Here is a 23051-nt window from a genome sequence, read left to right as displayed (position 1 = left end):
AATATCCTTTTTAATAGATTTGGATTTGTATGGACTTTGTGTTATGTTTTATGTATCTTTTAAATGTGTTAACAACACAGATTTGCCATGACAAACTATATACGAGATAAAACAATATACCATATGATGTATAAATATCAAATATATTAACTTTCTGGTCTGTTAATTGCATAGCTAATTATGTCCATCAGCGGTGTTGAGGTTTTAGTCAAAAGGTTTTCACTTAAATTCTGTTTTACTGGCATTTCTAAAACCAAATTAATTAATTATCATCGTCAACCTTTTAGTTATCTGAGGTACAATTGAGGGCAAGCCTTTTATTTTTAATGTAGCCGAGAATATACAAAGTTAATTCACAATCAAATTTAGACCATAATACACCAACATTGAAAAAAGGGTAAAATAAATTACTGGAATAGAAACACAGACATGCAAGTCACTATAACAATAATATAAAATCAAAGAAAAATGTATCATATAATGGAAGAATCAAGGTAAAATCAAGGACATGTAAATCACTACAGAACAATTACAACCAGAAACAGGAATATTTAACACTGTCAAAACTGTCCATATGTCGGAGCCCCTTCCAAGTAATTGTAGCATTAAAAAAGAAACATATTAGCTGAAGCCACAACAGTAAGATACATGATAACACAAATCATTATTGATAAGTGGCTGGAGTGGATAAGATGAAGGTGAAGACTTATTTCAGGTACACAGAATTTATTTTTACCCCCCTGATTACAGGATGACAAAAGTTTTTTCTCAAATAGAGGCAGAGAAAATAGAGAGTTTCAGCGTACCTTGGCTCTCCAACCAGGGTCCTAAAGCTGGGACTGGTGCTGAAGATGCTGCTGTGACTGTGGAAGTCATGTGCCTTTAACTGAGCAGCAGCTGGAGAGAGAGGGAGAGAGAATGTAGTGTATTGAAATACTTATGTAAAGGGTAACAAGAAAATAACAAGGCTGTGGTTTTTGAAGGGGAGGACAAACTTGCAGAATTTGACTAATCAAGATGAAAGCAAGGGACAATGAAGAAGCACAATGTGTTTGACTTTGTGCTAAGGATAGGGAAACAGCTCTTACTTTGGTTTTATAGGGATTGGATAGATCACAGCAGATGCCCTGCTAACCTTTGCTCCTGCAGTCCCCCCACAGGACTGCCAGAGGTACACAGTCATAAACCTTCTCCATACGTCCCCATGATGAACAAACTCCCATGGCCCCCCTAGCTACTCTGCAAGGGTAAGGATCTGGTCGTTAGGACAAAATCTGCATTGTGCCTCCTGGGCCCGGCACGCCAGATTAAATCCTCCACTATTGGGGCGCCCTTAGCTCAGTTGGTAGGGCGTCCCCCCCCAGGCCGGGCCCAGCAGCAGACACGGGTTCGATTCCCGCCCGCGGTCGTTCTCTGCATGTCACTCCCCTCTCTACCCCATTTCACATATGTCTCTTCAAAACTATCAATAAAGCATGAAAAATGCCAAAAAAAAAAATCTTTAAAAAAAGAAATCCTCCACTATTTTTAAAATGGGAACCACCATATGTGACTGCAACTCTACTGGCACTGTACCTGATCTCCTCCCAACACTGAGGAGGCGTGTCAGCGAGGACAGACCAACAATGTTCAGAACCTTCAGCATCTGAATATGATCCACACTTGGGACCTCTTTTAAGGATATAGGTAAGGCTCCAACCAAGTCTTCAAATTCTGCCTGCTCCATAGATGTGTTGGTTGGGTTTAGGAGTCCCTCAAAGTACTCAACCACTCCACAATATTTTCAGTTAAGGGTCAGCAGATTATAAACCCTGATGGATACAGCCTGAGCCAATCCCCACATTCCCTTTCTGAGTAGGGTTTGCCAGAACTTCCTTGAGGCCAACTGAAAGTCCTTTTCCCTAGTGTTCCTGAAATCCACCGACAGGCAGATGTTTGATTAAATGACAGAAAAAGTTGCATCACTGCTGGCCTTCCAATACCTGCCTTGCTGCTTCAGGAGACCGCTGGGCCACCTAAACCTTAAAAGCCTCCTCTTCAGCTTGACGGTCCCCTTTACTGCTGCCATGAACCAGTAGGTTCTTCAGTTGGCCACGATCAATAGACCTTCCAAACTCAAGGGGCGGCACCTACGCGTGCATTTCAAATACCAATGCACGCAATTGGATAGCACTACGACCAATCAGAGCAATAAACTAGGCCTGATAACGGCCTCTGCACGCATGCGTCTACCTCTGGAGCGCGTCGCCTTACCTTACTGCTGCGTCTCTCTGACTTTTCTCGGACACACATGGAACGTCTCAGCAGCTGCAGCTGCTGCAGCGCTGCTTCTAAAAGCCCTATCTTTCTACATAGAGTTTTCATAGATAATTCCCATTAAAAATGAAGTTCTTTCGTGTCATTTATGATGCATATGATTTATATTGAGTCTAATATTGAATCTGTACAGTAATCCGTGCGCCCCATTGCCTTTTTTTTTTTTTTGCCACATTTTGAAAGGGACACACCAGGAAATGGTGAAACTACAGTGAAAGCTGCCGGTATGAAGTCAATATGACTCTCAGCAAAGTATTTCTCTATCAGTTAAAGCAGAGAGACCCGAGAGAGACGCGCGGCTCTCAGAAAAAAATAGGCGAGCCTCCTAAGGTAAAGGGGAGCGTCGCTGCAGATGTGCCTTCGACGCGCATCAGCAGTGCGTCTGAGGTTGGATGTGTGCCCACTCTAGGTTGATCACACGGTCAGTGACAAAAAGTCGCGCAGTAGAGGTAGGATGTGTGCAGAGGCCGTAAGCCCCGTTCGTTTAGCGAACAGCGGGTTAACTGGTAAATTAAACTTTTGCCGTGGTCGGTCAGCAAAACAGAACATTCTTCTTTCTTGCCAATGAAAGATTTGAGTGCCGTCGTCCAAGTCGTTAAATGTCGAGGCCAAAGCCGTTTCAAACTCAAACAACTTATCCGCATCCATTTTTGTTGTTTTCAAGCCCAGCACCGTCATCATCCGGTTTAGTCCGCCCCAGAGCACCATACATAGGGTTCTGGCCCGCCCATATCAGATAGAACGATTTGATTAGTAAGTCATAATTTTCCGACATAGTTAATGAGCTCCAATGGATCGTGTCCAGACCAACACGCTGAGCAAATTTAAATTGGCCAGCGGCAGGTCTGGATTTCCAGGCTAGCACTGATGACCTTCTGACCACAACTAGCAGCAGTCACTGAAGATGTTGGTTCAGACTGGTGCATACGAACAAACAACCGTCAGAGATTTTCTCATGGTTTCTTACAGTTGCATAGAGGCGACCCTATTGTTCTCTTACACAGTAGGCAACCATGGAAAAGGAGAGAGTCCAGCCTGTTTACAGGAATTTGCTGCCAGACCCAGTTCTGTGCACATATTCAAACCCGACGACTTCTAGTTGGCATCATCCGACCTTCGCCACTAGCTGATAATTCCCCACCGATAGGAACAAGCCTACATGCTTAGGGCCCCGCTTTGGAGAGGCGAATATAGGACTTGTTTTGGTCTTAAAATATGCGATATTCAGGGAGAGCGCTATCCAATCCACCTTCCCAACCTGTCCGTGTCTCATTATATAACATGTTATTTAGCAAACACTTTTATACAAAGCTAATTACAACTGAGGGAAGGCAGTTAATATTTAGGGTCTTGCCTAACGGCCTCCACACACATCCTGCGTCTACCTCTGGAGCGCGTCGCGTTACCTTACTGCTGCCTCTCTCGGACTTTTCTCGGACACACATGCAACGTCTCAGCAGCTGCTGCTGCAGCGCTGCTTCTAAAAGCCCTATCTTTCTACATAGAGTTTTCATAGATAATTCCCATTAAAAATGAAGTTCTTTCATGTCATCTATGATGCATATGATTTATATTGAGTCTGGACAGTAATCCGTGCGCCCCTATTGCCATTTTTTTTTCTTTTTTTTTGACATATTTTCGCTTGTTGGAAGTTTTATTTTGAAGGGGACACACCAGGAAATGGTGAAACTACAGCGAAAGCTGCCAGTATGAAGTCAATATGACTCTCAGCAGAGTATTTCAAAAATCACTTTACTGATTTATACGGGAGAGAGAGAGGGGGGTGTGGTCGGGGAAGAAGAAGGCCGTAGACACAGATAGAGCAACGGAAAACTGTTGCGCTCATCATGATCTTTTTTATTTCTTCACTATATTGGATCTCTATATGTGTAATTTATCCAAAAATGAAATGCCAGAACTAATTGAAAATTAGGTTTTAAATCCCTCGGATTTTGATTGCACAATTAAATCGTGAAATAAAGGGATTATTCGCGTATACGACTGAGGGATGTTTTATTTTGAAATAAACACACCGGGTAAACGTGTAACTAGAGTGAATGCTGCTGGTATGACTGTCAGCAGAGTATTTCTCTATCAGTTAAAGCACAGAGACGCGAGAGAGACGCGCTGCTCTCAGAAAAAAAATAGGCGAGCCTCCTGAGGTGAAGGGGAGCGTCGCTGCAGACGTGCCTCCGACGCGCCTCAGCAGTGCGTCTGAGGTTGGATGTGTGCTCGCTCTACGTTGATTTCACAGTCTGTGACAAAAAGTCAGACGCAGACGCGAGGTAGACGCGCAGTAGAGGTAGGATGTGTGTGGGGGCCGTAAGGACCCTCATTCGAGTACCCCCACCCTGAGTGGGAATTGAACCCTGGTTTTCCCGTACCAATGCAGTGTTACTTACTGAGTTGTCTCATATCACCATTAGATTTGTGAAAACATTTAATTAAAGTATTGTAATACATTTGAGCTGGTTCTGACCTGGGGTGTGCCCCTCTTTGGACCTCACTGTCTCTGAGTGAGACCCAGAAGACAAGAGGGAAGAATCACTCTTGGCACTGCTTCTCCTTCTGTCCCACTCAGAGGAGAGAAGAGTGAAGCTGTTGAGCAGCACATCCTCCTCATCTGATGAAGATGATGATGTGGTTGAACTCTCCTCTGGCTCTAAACTCAAATCCAGCTCCTGGGAGACACAGATGTTGGTATATAGTCATGGGGTATGCTCAAAGATCCACACTTCTTCAACATCTGTCAAAATATCAGTTTCATGCGTCACCCTTTATTTAGTGGACTTGAAGCAACATGCATAATCTGAACCAATCTAAATCCCTACTGGTATAACCTCCACATGTGGAACACAAGAAACTACATGGCATTATATATTTGTTGCAAGTTGCAAGAAATTGTGCGTTACTTGTCTAAGGAAACTTTTAAATACTATGGCTTTTATCTAGATATTAAAAACAAAATGAATAATGTAAAGTACTGACAAGTCAGGTGTAGTGGTCGTTTCATAAATGTATTGTCCAGGGAAAACACACATTGTAGACAATGTGAAAATAAAGCTCATTAATAGGTCTTAAAATGATGTCAGCTACATTAATTCCAGGAAATAGGCGACATAAGGTTTCTGCACAACTTTCATAAACATCCAAGTAAAAGTGTCTCCTTTGCGAGAAATATACTGTAGTATATCTAATGGTGAATTCAATGAAGGACTCCAGCCATAACAGTCGGCCAGCATATGTGAGATTGTGATTGACAGATTTTAGGATGAAAGCCTTTAACCTGGGCAGCTTTGATCCCCAATAATATAGTCTGGCATATTAGCAAGGATGGGCTTCCTATTAGTCTGATATTAACCCATTTATCATGAGTCAGGTCAGATGGTATCCTGTGTTTTATGACATGAAATATTATCATGGACCGAGATGCTCATTCATTATATCCCATCTGTCTCTGACAAAATCTATTTCTGTCTTTCTTTCTCAACACACGCGCAAGCAAGCACACGCACACACACACACACACACATAGACTCTATCTCTCTCTCTGTCACTGTCACACATAATTAACTATCCACAATCAATCAAGACAGGTCACAATATTCATAAACCTATTATATTCATTCATGTATTTATTCACACCCACCATGTGTATAAGTTGTAGAAGAACATGGCCATCTGTGATGACACCCCTTGGAATAACTACTCACCACTGTCAGAGCCAGAAAATTAAAATTATGAGAAAGAGGTGCAGAGTTTTTGAATTGGTCAGGTTATCACATCCCCTTCTCCCTGAAGTTGTACCCTGTCTAAGTGGCTTTGCACACCTTCCTTGTTTAGTCTGGACTTTTCTGATTGATCAGAACTAAAATTATAGATTTGAAACCTCCTGTTGACCACGGTACGGAGCAAACAGCGGGACCGTGGTCTGACCAAAAGAGGCGGTCTTTGCTCCAGCGTGTGTAAAGCCCACTGGAGCAAATGGCTATTTGTGATATTAGACTATATACAAAAAATATTTTTTTTTTTGTATTTGAGCAAAGTTACAACAGCTGGGCAAGGGGTCTAAAAATGGTACTATCATGAGCTGTGGTCCCCTCTTCCACCCAAAAAAAAGCCTATTCAATGATTCAATTCAACTGTTGCACCTGCACATAAAAACCTGCTCACACACACACACATGCGCACACACACTACATTTGAAGGAAAAATTTAAGAATAACTAAGGGAAAATACAGACTTTGCAGTCCTTTTTTCCCCTGGGCTGAATTGTAAAAAAAAATCACATTTAATAAAAAGATATGTATAAATATATGCCTATATTATACAGTATCTCACAAAAGTGAGTACACCCCTCACATTTCTTCAAATATTTCATTATATCTTTTCATGGGACAACACTGAATAAATGACACTTTGATACAATGTAAAGTAGCGTGTTTACAGCTTATATAACAGTGTAAATTTACTGTCCCCTCAAAATAACTCGACACACAGCCATTAATGTCTAAACTGCCGGTTACAAAAGTGAGTACACCCCTGAGTTAAAATGTCCAAATTGGGCCCAAAGTGTCAATATTTTGTGTGGCCACCATTATTTTCCAGCACTACCTTAACCCTCATGGGCATGGAGTTCACCAGAGCTTCACAGGTTGCCACTGGAATCCTCTTCCACTCATTCATGACAACATCATGGAGCTGGTGGATACTGGAGACCTTGCGCTCCTCCATCTCCTGTTTTAAGAAGCCCCAAAAATGCTCAATAGGGTTTAGGTCTGGGGACATGCTTGGCCAGTCCATAACCTTTACCCTCAGCTTCTTTAGCAAGCCAGTGGTCGTTCGGAGGGGTGTTTGGGGTCATTATCATGTTGCAGTACTGCCCTGCGGCTCAGTTTATGAAGGGAGGGGATCATGTTCTGCTTCAGTATGTCACAGTACATGTTAGCATTCAATGAACTGTAGTTCCCCACTGCTGGCAGCACTCATGCAGCCCCAGACCATGACACTCCAACCACCATGCTTGACTATAGGCAATACACACTTGTCTTTGTACTCCTCACCTGGTTGCCACCACACACACTTGACACCATCTGAACCAAATAAGTTTATCTTGGTCTCATCAGACCACAGGACATGGTTGCAGTGATCCATGTCCGTAGTCTGCTTGTCTTCAGCAAACTGTTTGTGGGCTTTCTTTTGCATCATCTTTAGAATAGGCTTCCTTCTGGGACGACAGCCATGCAGACCAGTATGATGCAGAGTGTGGCGTATGGTCTGAGCATTGACAGGTTGACCCCCAACCCCTTCAAGACCTGCAGCAATGCTGGCAGTATTCATACGTCTATTTTCCAAAGCCAACCTCTTGGTATGACGCTGAAAACGTGCACTCAACCTTCTTAAACTGGGCCGCAGGGCAGTATTGCAACATGATAATGACCCTAAACACACCTCCAAGACGACCAATGCCTTGCTAAAGAAGCTCAGGGTAAAGGTTATGGACTGGCCAAGCATGTCTCCAGCCATAAACCCTATTGAGCATCTTTGGGGCTTCTTAAAACGGGAGATGGAGGAGCGCAAGGTCTCTAATATCGACCAACTCTGTGATGTCGTCATGAATGGGTGGAAGAGGATTCCAGTGGGAACCTGTGAAGCTCTGGTGAACTCCATGCCCAAGAGGGTTAAGGTAGTGCTGGAAAATAATGGTGGCCACACAAAGTATTGACACTTTGGGCCCAATTTGGACATTTTTTCTTAGGGTGTACTCACTTTTGTTGCCTTCAGTTTAGACATTAATGGCTGTGTGTCGAGTTATTTTGAGGCGACAGTAAATTTACACTGTTATACAAGCTGTATACTGACTACTTTACATTATATCAAAGTGTCATTTCTTCAGTGTTGTCCCATGGAAAGATATAATGAAATATTTGAAGAAATGTGAGGGGTGTACTCAGTTTTGTGAGATACTGTATATTGTATTAAATTATTGATTGATTTATCACCAATTCACTTAAACGATGATCCCGACATGCAGGCTGCGCCGTCACCATCAAAGCGCGGCGGCGCTAAAACAAACTTCACCCACTTTAACCTAAAGATCAGAAAAAGTCAAACTTTCTTAGTCCACCTCAGGCTGCACACCTAGTCCCCATCAGTTATTGATCTGTTTTGTTTTCAGAAAATAAGAAGTATCCTCATCAGCCTCCATTCTTCTCAAAAGAGGCATTAAAAGGAAGCCTGAAAATCCAGACCTGCCACGAGCAAATTAAATTTGCTTAGTCAGTTGGTCTGGTCTTGAAGCTCATTAACAATGTCAGAAAATTTAGAGCTGCCAATCAAATCGTTCTATCTGCTATGGGCGGGCCAGAGCCTTATGTATATGGTGCTCTTGGGCGGACGTAACCGAATGACGACAGTGCTGGGCATGCACCATCGAAGCCTTCATGATAAACAACAAAGATGGCTGCGGATACATTGTTTAAGTTTGAAATGGCTTTGGCCTCAACACTTAATGATTTAGAAGGCGGCACTTAAGTCTTTCATTAGCAAGAAAGAAAAATTTTCTGTTTGTTAGTGTAACAGACGAGGCTTAATACGTCACCTTGTGTATTGCTCTGATTGGTCAAAGACAGTGCTATCCAATTGCGTGCAGTGGCATTTGAAAGGTGCCGCCCCTTTAGTTGGGAAGGTCTATTGATCGTGGCCAGACCCTTTATCGCTCTAGAAGCCGGTCTGGATTTCCAGGCTAATTAAATGGCACACGGGAACAAAAACCTTTAAAAAAAGATGTGTCCTCTCCAAATCACAGTCATGTCAATATGCATAGAACTAATATTATCACAGTGCCTCATTGTTTGGTAGTAATTTGCTGTGGAATTTTTGCTTTACAAATTCCGGTCATGGGCAATTCACACCGGATTATGATCACAGATGACCTACGCAATTATTAGAAATTACAGCAAGTGGGGCTTTCGTCAACAATTTTGTCTTATTATTTTCACTTTGATCACATAAACTGAGAGGGGAAAAAATAAACGTCCATGTCTTAATCATGAAGCGTTAGCGGACCACTATTTGTTTTTACCCATGAGAAAACCTTTGTCTGTACCTGGAAGTCATGTGAGAGTTCAGGACAGAAGCGGCTGTACTGTGTCAGCAGGTCTTTGGGTCTATCTGGGTCGGGACGTTGACGAAGTTTGTTCAGGTCTGTCTCTAAGTCATCATCCTGGACAGAGAAACACACACACACACACACACACACACACACACACACACACACACACACACACACACACACACACACACACAATCTTCAATTAATCTTTTTATAGATACATTTGGCTATACAACATTTCCATCAGGAGAGACTTAAGAGAAGCTTAAAGGTAGACTATGCAACATTTTCATTCAAAATGAAATTATAGTCAAACAAAAATAATATGTGGTGTTGTTTTTATTTTCACAGTCCTCCTCTCTTCTGGCTGTATTTTACATAGTAGGATTTTTTTAGGTATTGTTTTGTAAACGGAAGACTCAGGTCTAAGCTCCACCCAAGCTCCTCCCTGCTACTTTGCAGGGCCCTGCCCGTGCTCACGAGTTTCGACCCAACCATGGCATCACATGGCCTTATTAGAGTACAGTGATGCCATGAGCGGTCCAGTAATATCCCTAACACTGGTGGTGGTGAAGGGACGGAGAGCAATGCTGGAGATCCGGGGCCTGTTTCAGGTAGCTGGTTTTGAGGCAACCCAGCATTTGTTCGCTCTGAGTTAGTAGAAACTCTGGGTTTTCCATTTCAGGAAGCAGGTTCAGCGCAACCAAGAGTCAGTTACTGCGGCAACATACGCCGTGGGTCTAACCTGCTGGATAGGTGGTTAGACCTACCCTGAGTTTGTTTTCACTTTACGCTGCAGCTACGACTGAAGAAAGAGTGTCACTGTTACAACGCGTCCCTGTACAGTTTAAAGCAAAATAAATCCATAGAAATCTCCATCGGGATGTTTTTATCATTTCCTGATGATTTTACGTTTGATCGATCATTTATCTGATCAGTAGTTCTCAGCCCTCTTGTCGTTCAGGCGGCCACCTTACACATCGTGAACATGCTCTACATTCAGATTAATAAACCTATTTGTATTGTATGTATATCTATTAATATTTTTCTATTAACAGGAGTTTTTTTAACGTCTGTGCCACTGAACAGATTTCTGTCAGGTTGAAATGTAATTCTGCAGCTGCACGCGATCGCTACTGTTCACTTCTGTGCTAGTGAAAATAATTAATAACTTTTCAGCCTGTTGCGTTAAGTGAAATCACTTTGTGGGATGTGGGGACGGTAAAAACATACTGTTTATATGAAAACCCACCAGGAATAACAGACGAGTCTCGTTAAATAGCCTAATTATATAATAATTTAAACTGTGATCACTTGAGGAAAATGGATTTGGTAATAAATCGATCAGGTTTTACAATGGAAACTGTCACCTAATTTCACTCCCCATTTACAAGAAGTGACAGTCTGTTTACTGCACATTATTATAGCTTGCCTACACATTATACAGCGAATATAAAACACTGTCAGCAATGCTGTGCTGAGTGAGCTTAATACTTTTGCTTCTGCTAATAGAATAGAATAGAACTTTATTGTCATTGTACAAGACAACAACATTTTGTTTGGAGCAGTCCTCCAGTTGCACAGTTCAACATATTGATATTTATCAATATGAGAATTATTTAAAACAAAACACAACATAATACAACATAATCAATGGTATCAGCAATATATGTATAAATAAAATATATATCTAAGTAAAATGTTTTAAAAAGTCCAAGTCCTTAAGTGCAATAGTGCAATCATGTGTGTATGAGATGGGGAGTGTCAGTGTGGCAGTAGAGTGGGAGTGGAGTGTAGTAATGTCACAGATCTATGGTAGAAACTGTTTTGCAGTCTTGTAGTGCGGGCAGGCAGTGTCCTGTATTGTCTTCCTGAGGGCAGGAGGGTGAAGAGGCAGTGTCCAGGGTTTGTGCTGTCTCTGAGGATGCCCTTGACCCTCCGAGTACAGCGGGTCAGGTAGATGTCCTCCAGTCTGGGGAGCTGGGTGCCGGTGATCCTCTCAGCGGTCTTAATGATGCGCTGGAGAGCTTTCCTGTTGTCTGTGGTGCAGCCAGAGTACCATGCAGTGATGCAGTATGTGAGAACCGACTCGATGGCTGACCTGTAGAAGCTCACCAGCAGCTTTTGTGGGAGACGTGCCCTCTTCAAGCACCTCAGGAAGTGAAGCCTTTGAAGTCCTTTCTTGGCCGTCGCGGTGGTGTTGACGGTCCAAGTCAGGTCGTGGCTGATGTTGACCCCGAGGTACCTGATGTTCTGCACAACCTCCACTGTCTCGCCGTTGATGGTGATGGGGTGATGGATCCGCGTAACTTTTTAAAATAGACTTATTGCTTCTAATGATTCTCTTGACAAAAAATGTCTGCTCCGTTTTTTTCTGAATTGCAGAGGTGATTAGATCAGAGTTATGAGATAATATCCTTGTTAATTCTTCTCCATACCATAAGCTCATTTGTTAATATTTCTAACTCTAGTGGGAGGAGCAAAGAGTTTTTTTTGAGAAGTGGATAAGTGGGAGGATCAAGCATTTGTTTCTCCTGTTTCCATTGTGAATCATGTTATAAGCGATCCATTGACAATGGCTTTTACGCACGAGCTCAACCCAGAGTGAACACACTTGATTGATCAAACGCTGATCACCTTTTCTGAAACCGATCCCCCAGAGTTGCTCATATCAGAGTTGGCCAACTCAGAGGGCAGGGTTAAACTCAGAGTTTGTTAACCCTGCTTCCTGAAAAACCCCTCTGGATGGTGAAATGTGGTGTTACGGCCCCAGGGCCTTTGCGTTTGTGTGTGTTTTACAGGTTGGATGCAATGATTTAAGAAACCTGGGTTGATTGGAGATTGAGGGCTGCCAGTACTCCTCTGCTTCCCATCCTGCAAGTCTTGTGGCTCCCTCTCCTACTGGCATCATGACTTTTGTTTAGTTATTTGTAGTTGATTTAGATTATTGCCTGTGTTAAATTAGCCTTTGTTAAGTATACCTTAATTGAACATTACACATTTTACATTTGTTAAAACATTTTGTTCAACTATTATCTTTTTTGACAAACTACATGTTTGTTTCATTTGTTGTGGTCCGCAAGCCAGCATTAACAAAGTGGGGGCTCGTCCGGGATTCTTAGTTTTGACGAGCCCCCACTTTGAAATGAGGAAAACATCTGAGGAAAGAAACTGGTCATTACTTTGTCTGTACAACGCACTAAAGTCCTCTCTCAGCGCCTGACCTATCAAGGCACAAGCTGTTGTTAGCTTCCTCTGAGCTGTTCGTAATTCAACATTGCTAGAGAAAATTTGGCAGTGGCAATTGATGGTTCCTGAATCAGTCTTTGTTCCTTCAAACCGTCCACAAAAAAATGGTCTCAAATCAGTTATACTTCATCATATCTCTGTCTGTCTCCCTTTTCCTCCGTCAATCACTCTATATGTCGTGCTCCCTTCAACTCCTTCCGACAACTTAATCTATCTTGTCTTTCTCATATCTGCTGTAATTCAGAGAGGAAAGTAATGTTTTTTTTAAAGATTTTTTTTGGCATTTTTATGCTTTTTATTGATAGTGCAGAGAGACAGAGGTGAAACGGGGCAGAGAGGGGAGTGACATGCAGAGAACGACCGCGGGTGGGAATCGAACCCGGGTCTGCTGCTGGGCCCGGCCCGGGGGGGGGGGACGCCCTACCAACTGAGCTAAGGGCGCCCCCATGTGGGAATGTTTTCAACCATTAACATCAACCATAAAACATGAATTAGTAACACAATAAGTGATGCTGAACTTACAGTTATGTGGAGCTCATTTGGCAATGGCTTGAATGTAACCAATTTTCATATAATGAAATAGTTGTGGACTATAAATTGAAGCAGTGGTACATTTTGAGATTTGTGGCTATTTTGCTTCCATCACGTCTTCTTTCATACTAGTATAAATCAAAGATCCAAAATGTAGATTAAGGTGTTTATATGACTAAACTGTCTGTTTGCTACTCCAAATTTCCACATGAGTCAGCAAGAATTGTATTTAATGTAAGTAGTCAACTTGCAATGTTCCATGATGATAACTATAGGAAATGTTAGCCTATTCACCTGAAGTGTCTCGCCTTATAAGACCAAGCTATACATTATGTATTTGTTAGTCTGACATGTTCGATGAATAACAATCAGCAAATTTTTCTCCAGTATTCCTGACACTGCATCCTAAGCCAAATATTAAAGACTTCATTAAACCCACCATTAAAACACAACACCATATTATTAACTAAAGAACCCAGACCAATCATTGTTAAGTTTGAACAATTCTGAACTTTTTAGAAAATGTGCTTCATATGCAGCAAAACACAGCAAAATACATAAATTGCTGCAAGTAGCACAGATAGATAGGACATCCATAGTGTTGTCATGGTTTGTGACTCATGAATTGAAGTCTGCTCTGTACTGTTGCAGATTTCTGACTTTTCTTTATCACATGCATGTGCACCTTGCAGGATCAACTTTTCTACCAAGCTGTATGTAAGCTGTATGCTGTATCGTTGCGTGGGTGACACTTAGCATCATCGCTGGTTTAATTATTGTTGGTCCCCTGTAAGCAAAGAATATCTGCCCTTTCCTGTCAACCAAATACTGGCACACAGGGAATTCAGCATTAGTCAGTGACTGAGTCACTGTGTCCTATAAATAAATCATGTCTGTCTACTGAGCAGCTTCTGCCTTATCATAGGAAGATAATTTTGTTAAACCCCTTTCACACATGCACTTACTCCATAGATATCCTGCAGTGTCCCATGTCTGAGTAATATTGTTAATAGAGTCACTGTGGCAATCTGTCTATTTACGAAGTAGTGACATTTTGATTATTCATGACACTCAGCAAAGGTACAGAGACCATTACAATGTTCGGTAACACTTTATAATAATGTGTATTTATAAGTGATTCATAAGTAATTTATAAGTAATATATAAGTCATTAGATAATGATGAACCAATAATTTATAAAACAGTAAAATATATTTGTAGATGATTAGTAAGTGCTATGTTAACATATAACAAATGTTTTTGAAGTCATCTATAAAGCTTTTAGTAGATCATGACATTCTCATCAACAAATCATTGTTAAATTATTAATAAGTAATTTACAAACCTTTTTGCATCCCCTTAATCTAAAGTGTAAACCATTCATCAGCTATACATGTTTGCAGGGTCGTCCTCGACTAAAAATTAACATAGTCGAATCTGATAGGTCTAAGCTTTTTGAATCATGCTATCTTTTTCTTAATTATTGATCCATAGTTTCATTTGCCACATTGGCACATTTCTTCGCAATCCACACATAGGGGATTAAAGTCTCAATTATAATTTGTCTTCTTGAGTCGCGTAATAATGTATGTCTACCTTAGTCACTTTTTTAGCCTAGTCAGAAGCAATTAATTAACTAAATAGAACAATGAACAACTCAGTATATGAACATTGGCCTTCAGGTTTAAAAACTGGTCCTGTGGAACAAAGGTACACATGCAAACTTGTAAACACAAAGCCACAAATAACCACACACACTAACATAGTCTTTACTGTCTGCCTCTTGGTTATCTTCATCCTCCTCCTCATCACTCTCCTCAGTGCAGTCATCTGGATACAACAGAGAAATCAGAGCAGCCGATATCAGTGTTCTGGATGCGTTTGAAAATCAGCCCACAAATCTCAGTAAAGTGAACACTAAAACGTTGCAAGGGAATTGGTGCTCTGATTGTTTCTGAACATAACTAATAAGGAGAATCTTTTTGACAAAGAAATTGTACATCCAAATAGATTAGAATATAAATGCAATAGAATGCAATTAATCTTAAAACGTTGTTTTATCAGTTGTTCTTAATTCCAAATGTGATCAATCAGCCATGTCTGGTTGCACTTAAAGCTGGGGTACGTGATTTCTGATTGGTCAAAGTTAACATTAGCTGACACTTTGTCCAATCAGAGCGAGGCTCCGAATTTCTCTTCTTATTGGCTGTTGGGACTGTCCATTCACTTTGGTACGACTTTGTTGGTGTAGAGCGTGTCAGGGAGGGAACATAGGGGAGGGACCAAATAGAACAAGTGGAGCGGTTGAGGTATTTGGATTCAAATCTCTATCCCAACTGCCATTTTCTCCCCAAATCCTCCACCCCAGCTTTAATTTAAGTATCCCTTAAAAGTATCTTTGTTATTTTTTCTATTTTATCATTTTACATGTTTAACAAATCCACAGATGTAATGCTGTAACAGTTTTGTCCCCAATTTGCGGACAGAACAGGGTAAAAAGGATTTTGTGTACTCTGCCCCCACTGTGTGGAATACGCTGTGGAAAGACCTAGGACGTGTTGAATACATTTTGTTAAATGCTTTTAAGTTGAAAATGATTGAGCTAGACTCTCTAAGATGTCAGTGTTTTACATAGTTTTTTTCCCCTGTTACAGAAATGGGTCTATTTAAGATTGTTGCAGTGTGAATTGATTTGCTTTATTTGAGTGCTATTTAAATCTATCCCTGTGTGTTTGTCTGTAACTGTGGTTCATTGTGCTGCTGCCTGTCTTGGCCAGGTCACCTTTGAAAAAGAGTTTTATAATCTCAATAGGTTTTTCTCCTGGTTAAATAAAGGTTAAATAAAAAATTTAAAAACAGCTGTCAGTGGTGCCTCTGCTGAATTACGATATGATTTGAATACAGTACCTGGTGCCACGTCTATATCGGGGAAAGCTTGAGGTCTTTCAGGCAAAGGGAAGTTGTATGCAGACCGATCTGATGTCAGTGGTAGAGGAGTTTTAGGAAGACACTTTCTCATCAGCTGCACAGAGGGCTCCACCAGACATTCCAGATCTCTACTAAACAAACAAGTCTGCCAAGAAACAAACATGAATAACTTTAATAAGTTATTGAGGAAACACATGTTCTAAAGACCAAATGGCATGAATCAAAGCTGTACATTTTTCTTTTTACCTGGAAAAGAACAGGGTGAACCGTGTCAATTGAATCACAGAACATTGAATCAAAGTGTTTTCTGTAACTTCTCTCATTCGATCAGTAACATAAAACCAATCCTAGATCTCCTTTTTGACACTTTAGCGAAACCTAATCAAAAGCAGCCATCTGTTACATGATCACATGGCTTATGACCTCAAAAAAAGAGGAGAATACGTATAAAATGAATTCCCCGTCTTCAGCTACCTCTGCGAAATGGGTAGTGCAAGGACATATCAAGTCCCAGACATTCATTTTGTGATCGGTTATATTGGGATTTATGAATATGAATAACTTTGACTTGACTTGACTTGGGTATTACACAAAAATAACACTGAGACCACTTAATACTGAGACCCCAATCCATACAATAAGACCTTAACACAATTATGCCTCAACATTTCTAGGAATTGGGGTACTGCAGCAGAATATTGTAACACGATATATGAAAGGAAATATACTGTATGATTGAGCATCGACATCTACTGTAGCACTACTACGTATCACAGTGTATCCCAACAGAAAGAAAAAGAAGACTCAAGAAAGTAAAACAGGAAGGGGGACGCTTTGAATTTTTACCTGTGTTGTTTGATACAGCAGTCCAATGCCTCCGTGAGACAGGACAGCCTGTCTGCCTGCAGTACTGTGAGTGACCTTCTGGAGGCAGCGCAGCAATGCATGGCAGATTTCTATGGCAACGTGGTGAGTATCTCTGCTGTGCCAGTCCTCGTAAAGCTTCAAGAGGCCAGGGATGAAACCCTTAGAGACCACCAAGCAAACATTAGCTTCTGTGAGGGAGACACAGACAAACACAGGCAGACATCAGTACGTTCCATTCTGTGATCCTGTTTGTGTTGAAATCCACTTACATTACTGAACAGACAAGAGTGTGGACTGAGCTAATCCACATAAAAATGCATGTACTCAAGATTGACTAAAGATCTAGGGAGTCCATTTTACTGCACAGTTTGAATCAGCTGCTCTGCATCCATTCTATATATTTAAAAATGTATTATTATTATTATTTTTAAAAGCACTTATTTTGAGAGCCTGGAGTTGAACAGACATTAATTACAGACTTGGACCGACAAACACTAAAAAGTCTCTTCGTAGTGAACATTTATTTGAGTTATCAAAGATTTAAATATTGCCCCTTTGGCTGTACCAGTTCCCAAAATTGTTCCATGCTTATTCTCTATTTTTTTCACCAAAGAAAAGACAGAGCACAGAAGAACTACAGATACAACAAATGTGCAAGTTTTCTTATGTTGTTCCTGCTTGGTAGCTTTACCAACTGCCTGAAAGACATGTTAAAATGACTGTTGTGTTATCGAATGATTCAAGTTGCTTGGTCTTTTTTCAGAGTCATGCAGGGGAGGAATTCTGAATAGATGCTGAATCCAACACAACATAACCCCGGAATTCCACTGGCTGCGGGTGCGGTGTCCAACGGTTTTGCTCCGTGCGCTCACGTCCGGCAATACCCACCGGCTCCGTTTTCAAACCAGCACGGCCAGCTCCGCTGAACTGCTGGGGTCGCGAGAACGAGGAGTTCCCGCGGTAATAAAAGTGATGGGCGATCGCTCTTGATAATATGATTCTCCTATATGGTATTTACACAACAACGAACGCACGGAAGGTTATTGTTCCCATCCGAACGAGTAAAAGAACAGTGGACATGCTTGTATGTGTCTCTGTTTTGAGAATTTCACCTGCAGTGAACACCGAGTGTCTTATTTTGAAAATTAACCGGAGGTTTTATTGTTTTGTCGGCGCCTGTGTTCCTGTCTATCTCGATGTGTTCTGTGCTAAATTGATGCGGTGAGCTCCGGCATCCGGCAGAAATAGAAGCAGTGCGTATTTCACCGGAGAGCTGGAGCAGCGGCGGACCAGAGAGACGGCGCAGCGGCCGTGGTGGAAACTCACCCACTGACTGCTCTTAATTGTATTTTTGTTTCTGCCGTGCTGGAGCGGAGAAGGACCGGAGACGCAGCCGGTGGAATTCGGCCTTTAGGCTTGAGGCTGCAGCAAATCACTTTTAATATATCAGGTTGGATAGAGGACTAAGCCAAACTTCAGTGGTTAACGCCGTTGCCTAACTGTCTTGAATGTTGTCTTTGCCAACGCTCTACAGAATATTGGCTGATATGGTAGGGTGGTACACTGATTAAGCTCACCTGGGCCTTAAAAAAAAGGCTCCCCCAGGTGTCCATTCTCCCCACTTTCTGAATAGGGCATCCACTCTGCATAGTTTTGTTTCCATTTGCACCTCCAACACTTCCACAGCATACATGCAGGCCCGCCTTAACCTGCCATATGGCCCTGGAGCTGAGAAGTTTCGTAGGCCCCCTGAGAGGGGGTCTTACAATATAAATGTGTAAAATCTATTTTTGTCTAGAGCGCAAAAACGTAGTGACTGGTCCCTCTCTGATACAGAGTACACCACAATATTTATTTTAATGGATGCCCAAATCATTTTAGGTGACTTGTACATAAACCCCACCCCCAGTGTAATGACTTCTAATAAGCATAGACACACAGTGTTTCCCACAGGATTTTGGAAGACTGTGGTGGGGACCCTGGACCTTCTAGGGGGTTCCGGGGGCATGCCCACCGTTAACCTTTTAAAGTAAAATGCATCAATCTGGTGCACTTTGAGAGGAAATCTAAGAGGCTAAATCAAATGTGTCCTATGTGAGCTATATACCTGTAGTAATATTTTCCAGAATAATTTAGAGACCAAAAAGTAAAAATGTACAGGTTTGAAAAATCCAGTCAGTTTCCGGAATTTTTTAATAATTCCTTTATTCATACAGTGATCACTTACATAGTGTGCACAATTTATAAAGCCGATCTCTCAGTCAGCTGGGCCGTGTCCGGACTGCCATACTAACGTCCTACTCATACTCATTTTGACTTCAATTTGAGTATGTGACGGTTGGGTATACGAGTTTGGGTATGTGAGAAATTCCCGGATGAGTACTAACTTCCGGGAAGATTTTGGGTATGAATCGATTGTATACTTTTCCTACTCAACCGCCCCACAATGCATTGGGTCAATTCTACCCGCCCAGGAAAATGAAATATTTTCGAGCAAGTTGCTAGGCAACAACATTGTTTGGGGTTCCGCGATCTGACAACTGTACGTGCAGTCATTCATAAACTCTTACAATAGATAAGAGATGAAGATAAATACCTAACAACATTAGAGTCACTAAGTGAAATGAGTGAAGTGAGTCTGATAGTGGAGAGAGATTAGAACAGATTGCTGTTCCACACACCGCGGCTCGTCCAGCTCAACTCACAGACAGCTGAGTGCTGATGAGCCGGACAGAGAGCGTCGGAGGGATCCTCCGCCTCAAAACATAATTATAAAACAAGAGGTCAAACACAGATGATGAACACAGGACTGTAAAAATCTAGTTCAATATCTAACCTGTAGAGGGCGGTTATAAGCTTAACAGTGTCTAAACTGCCTGAATCTTATAAGAAGAAGAAGAAATTCTTCATTGCTTGAGTATACTTCAACGTTTCGACGCAGCTCGCATACACAATCGATCTTTGAGTAGAGAGTATGCAGTATATAGATGGTGAGTATGTAGGATGTAGGACGCTAGTATGGCAGTCCGGACACGGCCCTGCTCTGCATGTAATTGGCAAATAAACTTTTCGGGGATCCCGAAATTAATATCCAATCACAAGAGAGAACGCTACAAATGTGTATGCGCCTACAATGGCGGAGCAGGTAAAAATCCTTCCCACTGTCTGTTTTGATGGTTTTTATCATGTTTTATCACACTTACTTATCTGAGATGGTGCTAGATAAAGTGCATTAATGTGGTGACGTGGGGACGAGGGAGGGGACTGCTCACTGCAGTCAGTGACAGGAAGTTAGCTAAACTGACCATCCCGCTTACTGAACCTTTAATGGCTCAATAAAGGCCCCTGAACAATGTTATTCAAATAAATGTACTGGCTCATGATAGGCCCCCCCTGATCTTCATAGGCCCAACATAATGTGACATTTTTTCTTTTTCTTTACTGACACATTACGAAGATTAGGGGCCCGGTCAATTGTTTTTTTTAAACAACATTGTCCGGGGCCTACAAAGATCACGGGCCTACATTGAGCTATTAAAAAAAGCCTGTGCATTAAAGGTCACACATTATGCTAAATGCACTTTTTAAATGTGTTCTAACATATCCATGGGTCCACGGTGTGCCTAGAGACTGCCAAAATATAAAAAAAAAATAACAATCTCTCCTTTTCTCACTCTCCCCCTTTCTGAAACCCCCACCCCTCCCCCCCAATATACTCGAGTCAGAATTCTCGCCGACTATTACGTCACAGTCGGCACAGCCACATCCCCATATTTTCTTTATATGTCCATGCTTCCCCCCACATTAGTAACCAGAAACGTCCACCGTATGATAATCCCACCCCCCCCATTTCTTATTGGTCCACGGCCCCGAGATCCGATGGAAAATTTTCCGAGCGACAGCCATGTTGCCTTCCCCGCTAAGTGACAAGATGCCCATAGTACAGCCTGAATGTTACATACACCAACACAGAATGCTTTTGCTCACACTCCACTAATTTATCTTAACCACAGCAGTCTATTAATGCCTCATTTTTAATAACACAACGGATAGGAAGCTACTTGTGCTTTTTTTTAAACGGTGAAACTAAAATAATTTTTTTTATTGGTATTTTTGCCTGCCTGGTGTATAGCTATTAGCTTTGGGACAAGCAACCAGCTTTTGCTCATAACACGCTGTTTATATTCCCCACAGCAGTCTGACAAAGCCTCGTTTTTAGCAAGACAAAGCATAGGAAGGTAATAGAGTCGAAGTCTAGCTTTGAAGCTAATTTTTTCACTGATTTTCGTGATATTTTTAGCCGTTAGCTTCCGAGCTAGCTTCGGGAAAAGCATTGATATTTTGCCCATAACAAGCTCTTTATATTCTCCACAGCAGTCTGAAAATGCCTCGTTTTTAGCCAAACAAAGCATAGGAAGGTAATAGAGTTTAAGTCTAACTTTGAAGCTAATTTTCTCACTGATTTTCGTGATATTTTTAGCCGTTGGCTTCCATGCTAACATTCAGTACAGGCACTGTGGACAGGCTACTACTACAGGCTATGGACCCGTCGCTTCCAGAGAGGGGCGGGGGAAGCTCATAGATTGTATATTTACGAGGGGAGCTGCAGCTCGGTTTCAAAAATAGGCCATCGTGAGATTAGCTGAACATCAGGGTATAGAGGCATACAACTAAAGAAAAACGTATTAGGGACCTCTAAGACCATATAATATTGACAGAAAAGTGTATAATATGTGAGCTTTAAGGCGGCCCTGCATGATGTCACACATTCAGGCACTGCTTTAAGTGACGTTACTGACTTAACCATTCCATTGTTTGCTCAGTGGTAACTCTAGTTTAAATAAGTAATTCTGCTTTTTAGTTCATTAATTATTATGTGGATTCCCTCATTGTCATATCCCCTGACCCAGTTCATGGCTCTTGGTTCAAGTCAGCTTTGAGTGTTCTCCTTATGTCTGCATGAGATTCCTCCTTGGAGTGATTCCACCCAAAATCACTCATTCACATGGATATGTAAATCGAGGTTCGTCTTTTTGCCCCGTGACTGACTGGTAACCTGTATATGTGTGCTCCAACTCTTCATTACAACAATTGTGGATAATGTCAAACAAAAAACGAGCATATCTGATTCTGCTGCATCAACATTAGTGGCTTTGATGTCTCTTATATGAGAGATTTTTGTTAAATGGTAAGAGCAGGACCCAATCAATGATCAGAATGAAATCAAGTCTAATAATTTTGATGAATGATGAATTTTGATCCTAATGAGCCAGATCAGTAGCCTGGCTCCGCCCGCCCGCCTACTTCCGGCCAAATTTTATTTTCCCTTCAGTAGTCAGTCTGGGTGTACAGCCCATTTCCCAGTTTTGCCGGAGATTCGACAGCCGGTCCAATCAGCGAACAGAGCGAGTGGCTGAGAACGATGACGTCGAAGTCGCGCTCCAGTTTCAGTTGCCAGAAGCCGGCTCATGACACACGTGACGACCAAATGTTATGCGATTGGTTGGCTAATCCAGAGTGGCACTGGGCAGATCCAATAGTTTTAAACTTTAACAGACACCCGCCTCCATGAGTGAACGTTTGCCAATTACAGCATTGCCAGACCTTCTGTACAAATGAAATGAAGTACGATGGTCTGGTAGCACCAGGCTACCAGATCAGGACATTCACAGTGAATGACACACCTGTGACAGCAGAGCATTACTCAAGGATCAGGATACAAGACAAGTCACTATCTTGTCAGGCAGATGTCTCAAGCTAACTGTCAATCTGTTATAGGAATTTGGCTAAGGAAAAAAAAGCATGCCATCCAGTGTTCAGTTGCCACATGGTCTGCATGGAAGAGATTCCAATTTCAGCCAACATGCACTGACAATGCACTGGCAACCGAACGCATTGCTGACAGCTATAACAAAGCTGTGGCCTGATCAGCCTGTCTATCTTTTTGGGGATTTCAACAGCTGTGACGTCACCACGCACAGTTGGAGCAGTATGTCACATCTCCAATGCGCATGGACAGGATGTTGAAAATATACCTTGTGCATAC

The 23051-nt window shown here is 41.8% G+C and overlaps 1 protein-coding gene across 1 annotated transcript in view; it reads right to left on the bottom strand.

Moving 5' to 3' along the window:
• agbl1 (AGBL carboxypeptidase 1) overlaps nt 1-23051 on the bottom strand; it is a gene marked incomplete at both ends in the record, with an annotated part of 253412 nt that overhangs the window by 94187 nt on the left and 136174 nt on the right. The window contains 8 exons of the mRNA XM_080027750.1: nt 807-897; nt 1576-1770; nt 4796-4997; nt 9425-9541; nt 11237-11739; nt 14984-15040; nt 16118-16283; nt 16985-17193. Of these exons, the coding sequence (XP_079883876.1) occupies nt 807-897; nt 1576-1770; nt 4796-4997; nt 9425-9541; nt 11237-11739; nt 14984-15040; nt 16118-16283; nt 16985-17193 (1540 nt within the window). The remainder of the gene's footprint in view (nt 1-806; nt 898-1575; nt 1771-4795; nt 4998-9424; nt 9542-11236; nt 11740-14983; nt 15041-16117; nt 16284-16984; nt 17194-23051) is intronic.

This window comes from Ammodytes marinus (genome assembly GCF_949987685.1).
Source record: "Ammodytes marinus genome assembly, chromosome: 5".
Lineage (NCBI taxonomy): Eukaryota > Metazoa > Chordata > Actinopteri > Uranoscopiformes > Ammodytidae > Ammodytes > Ammodytes marinus.
The sequence above is the reverse complement of the archived record's forward strand: the minus strand, read 5'-3'. Positions and strand labels throughout refer to the sequence as shown.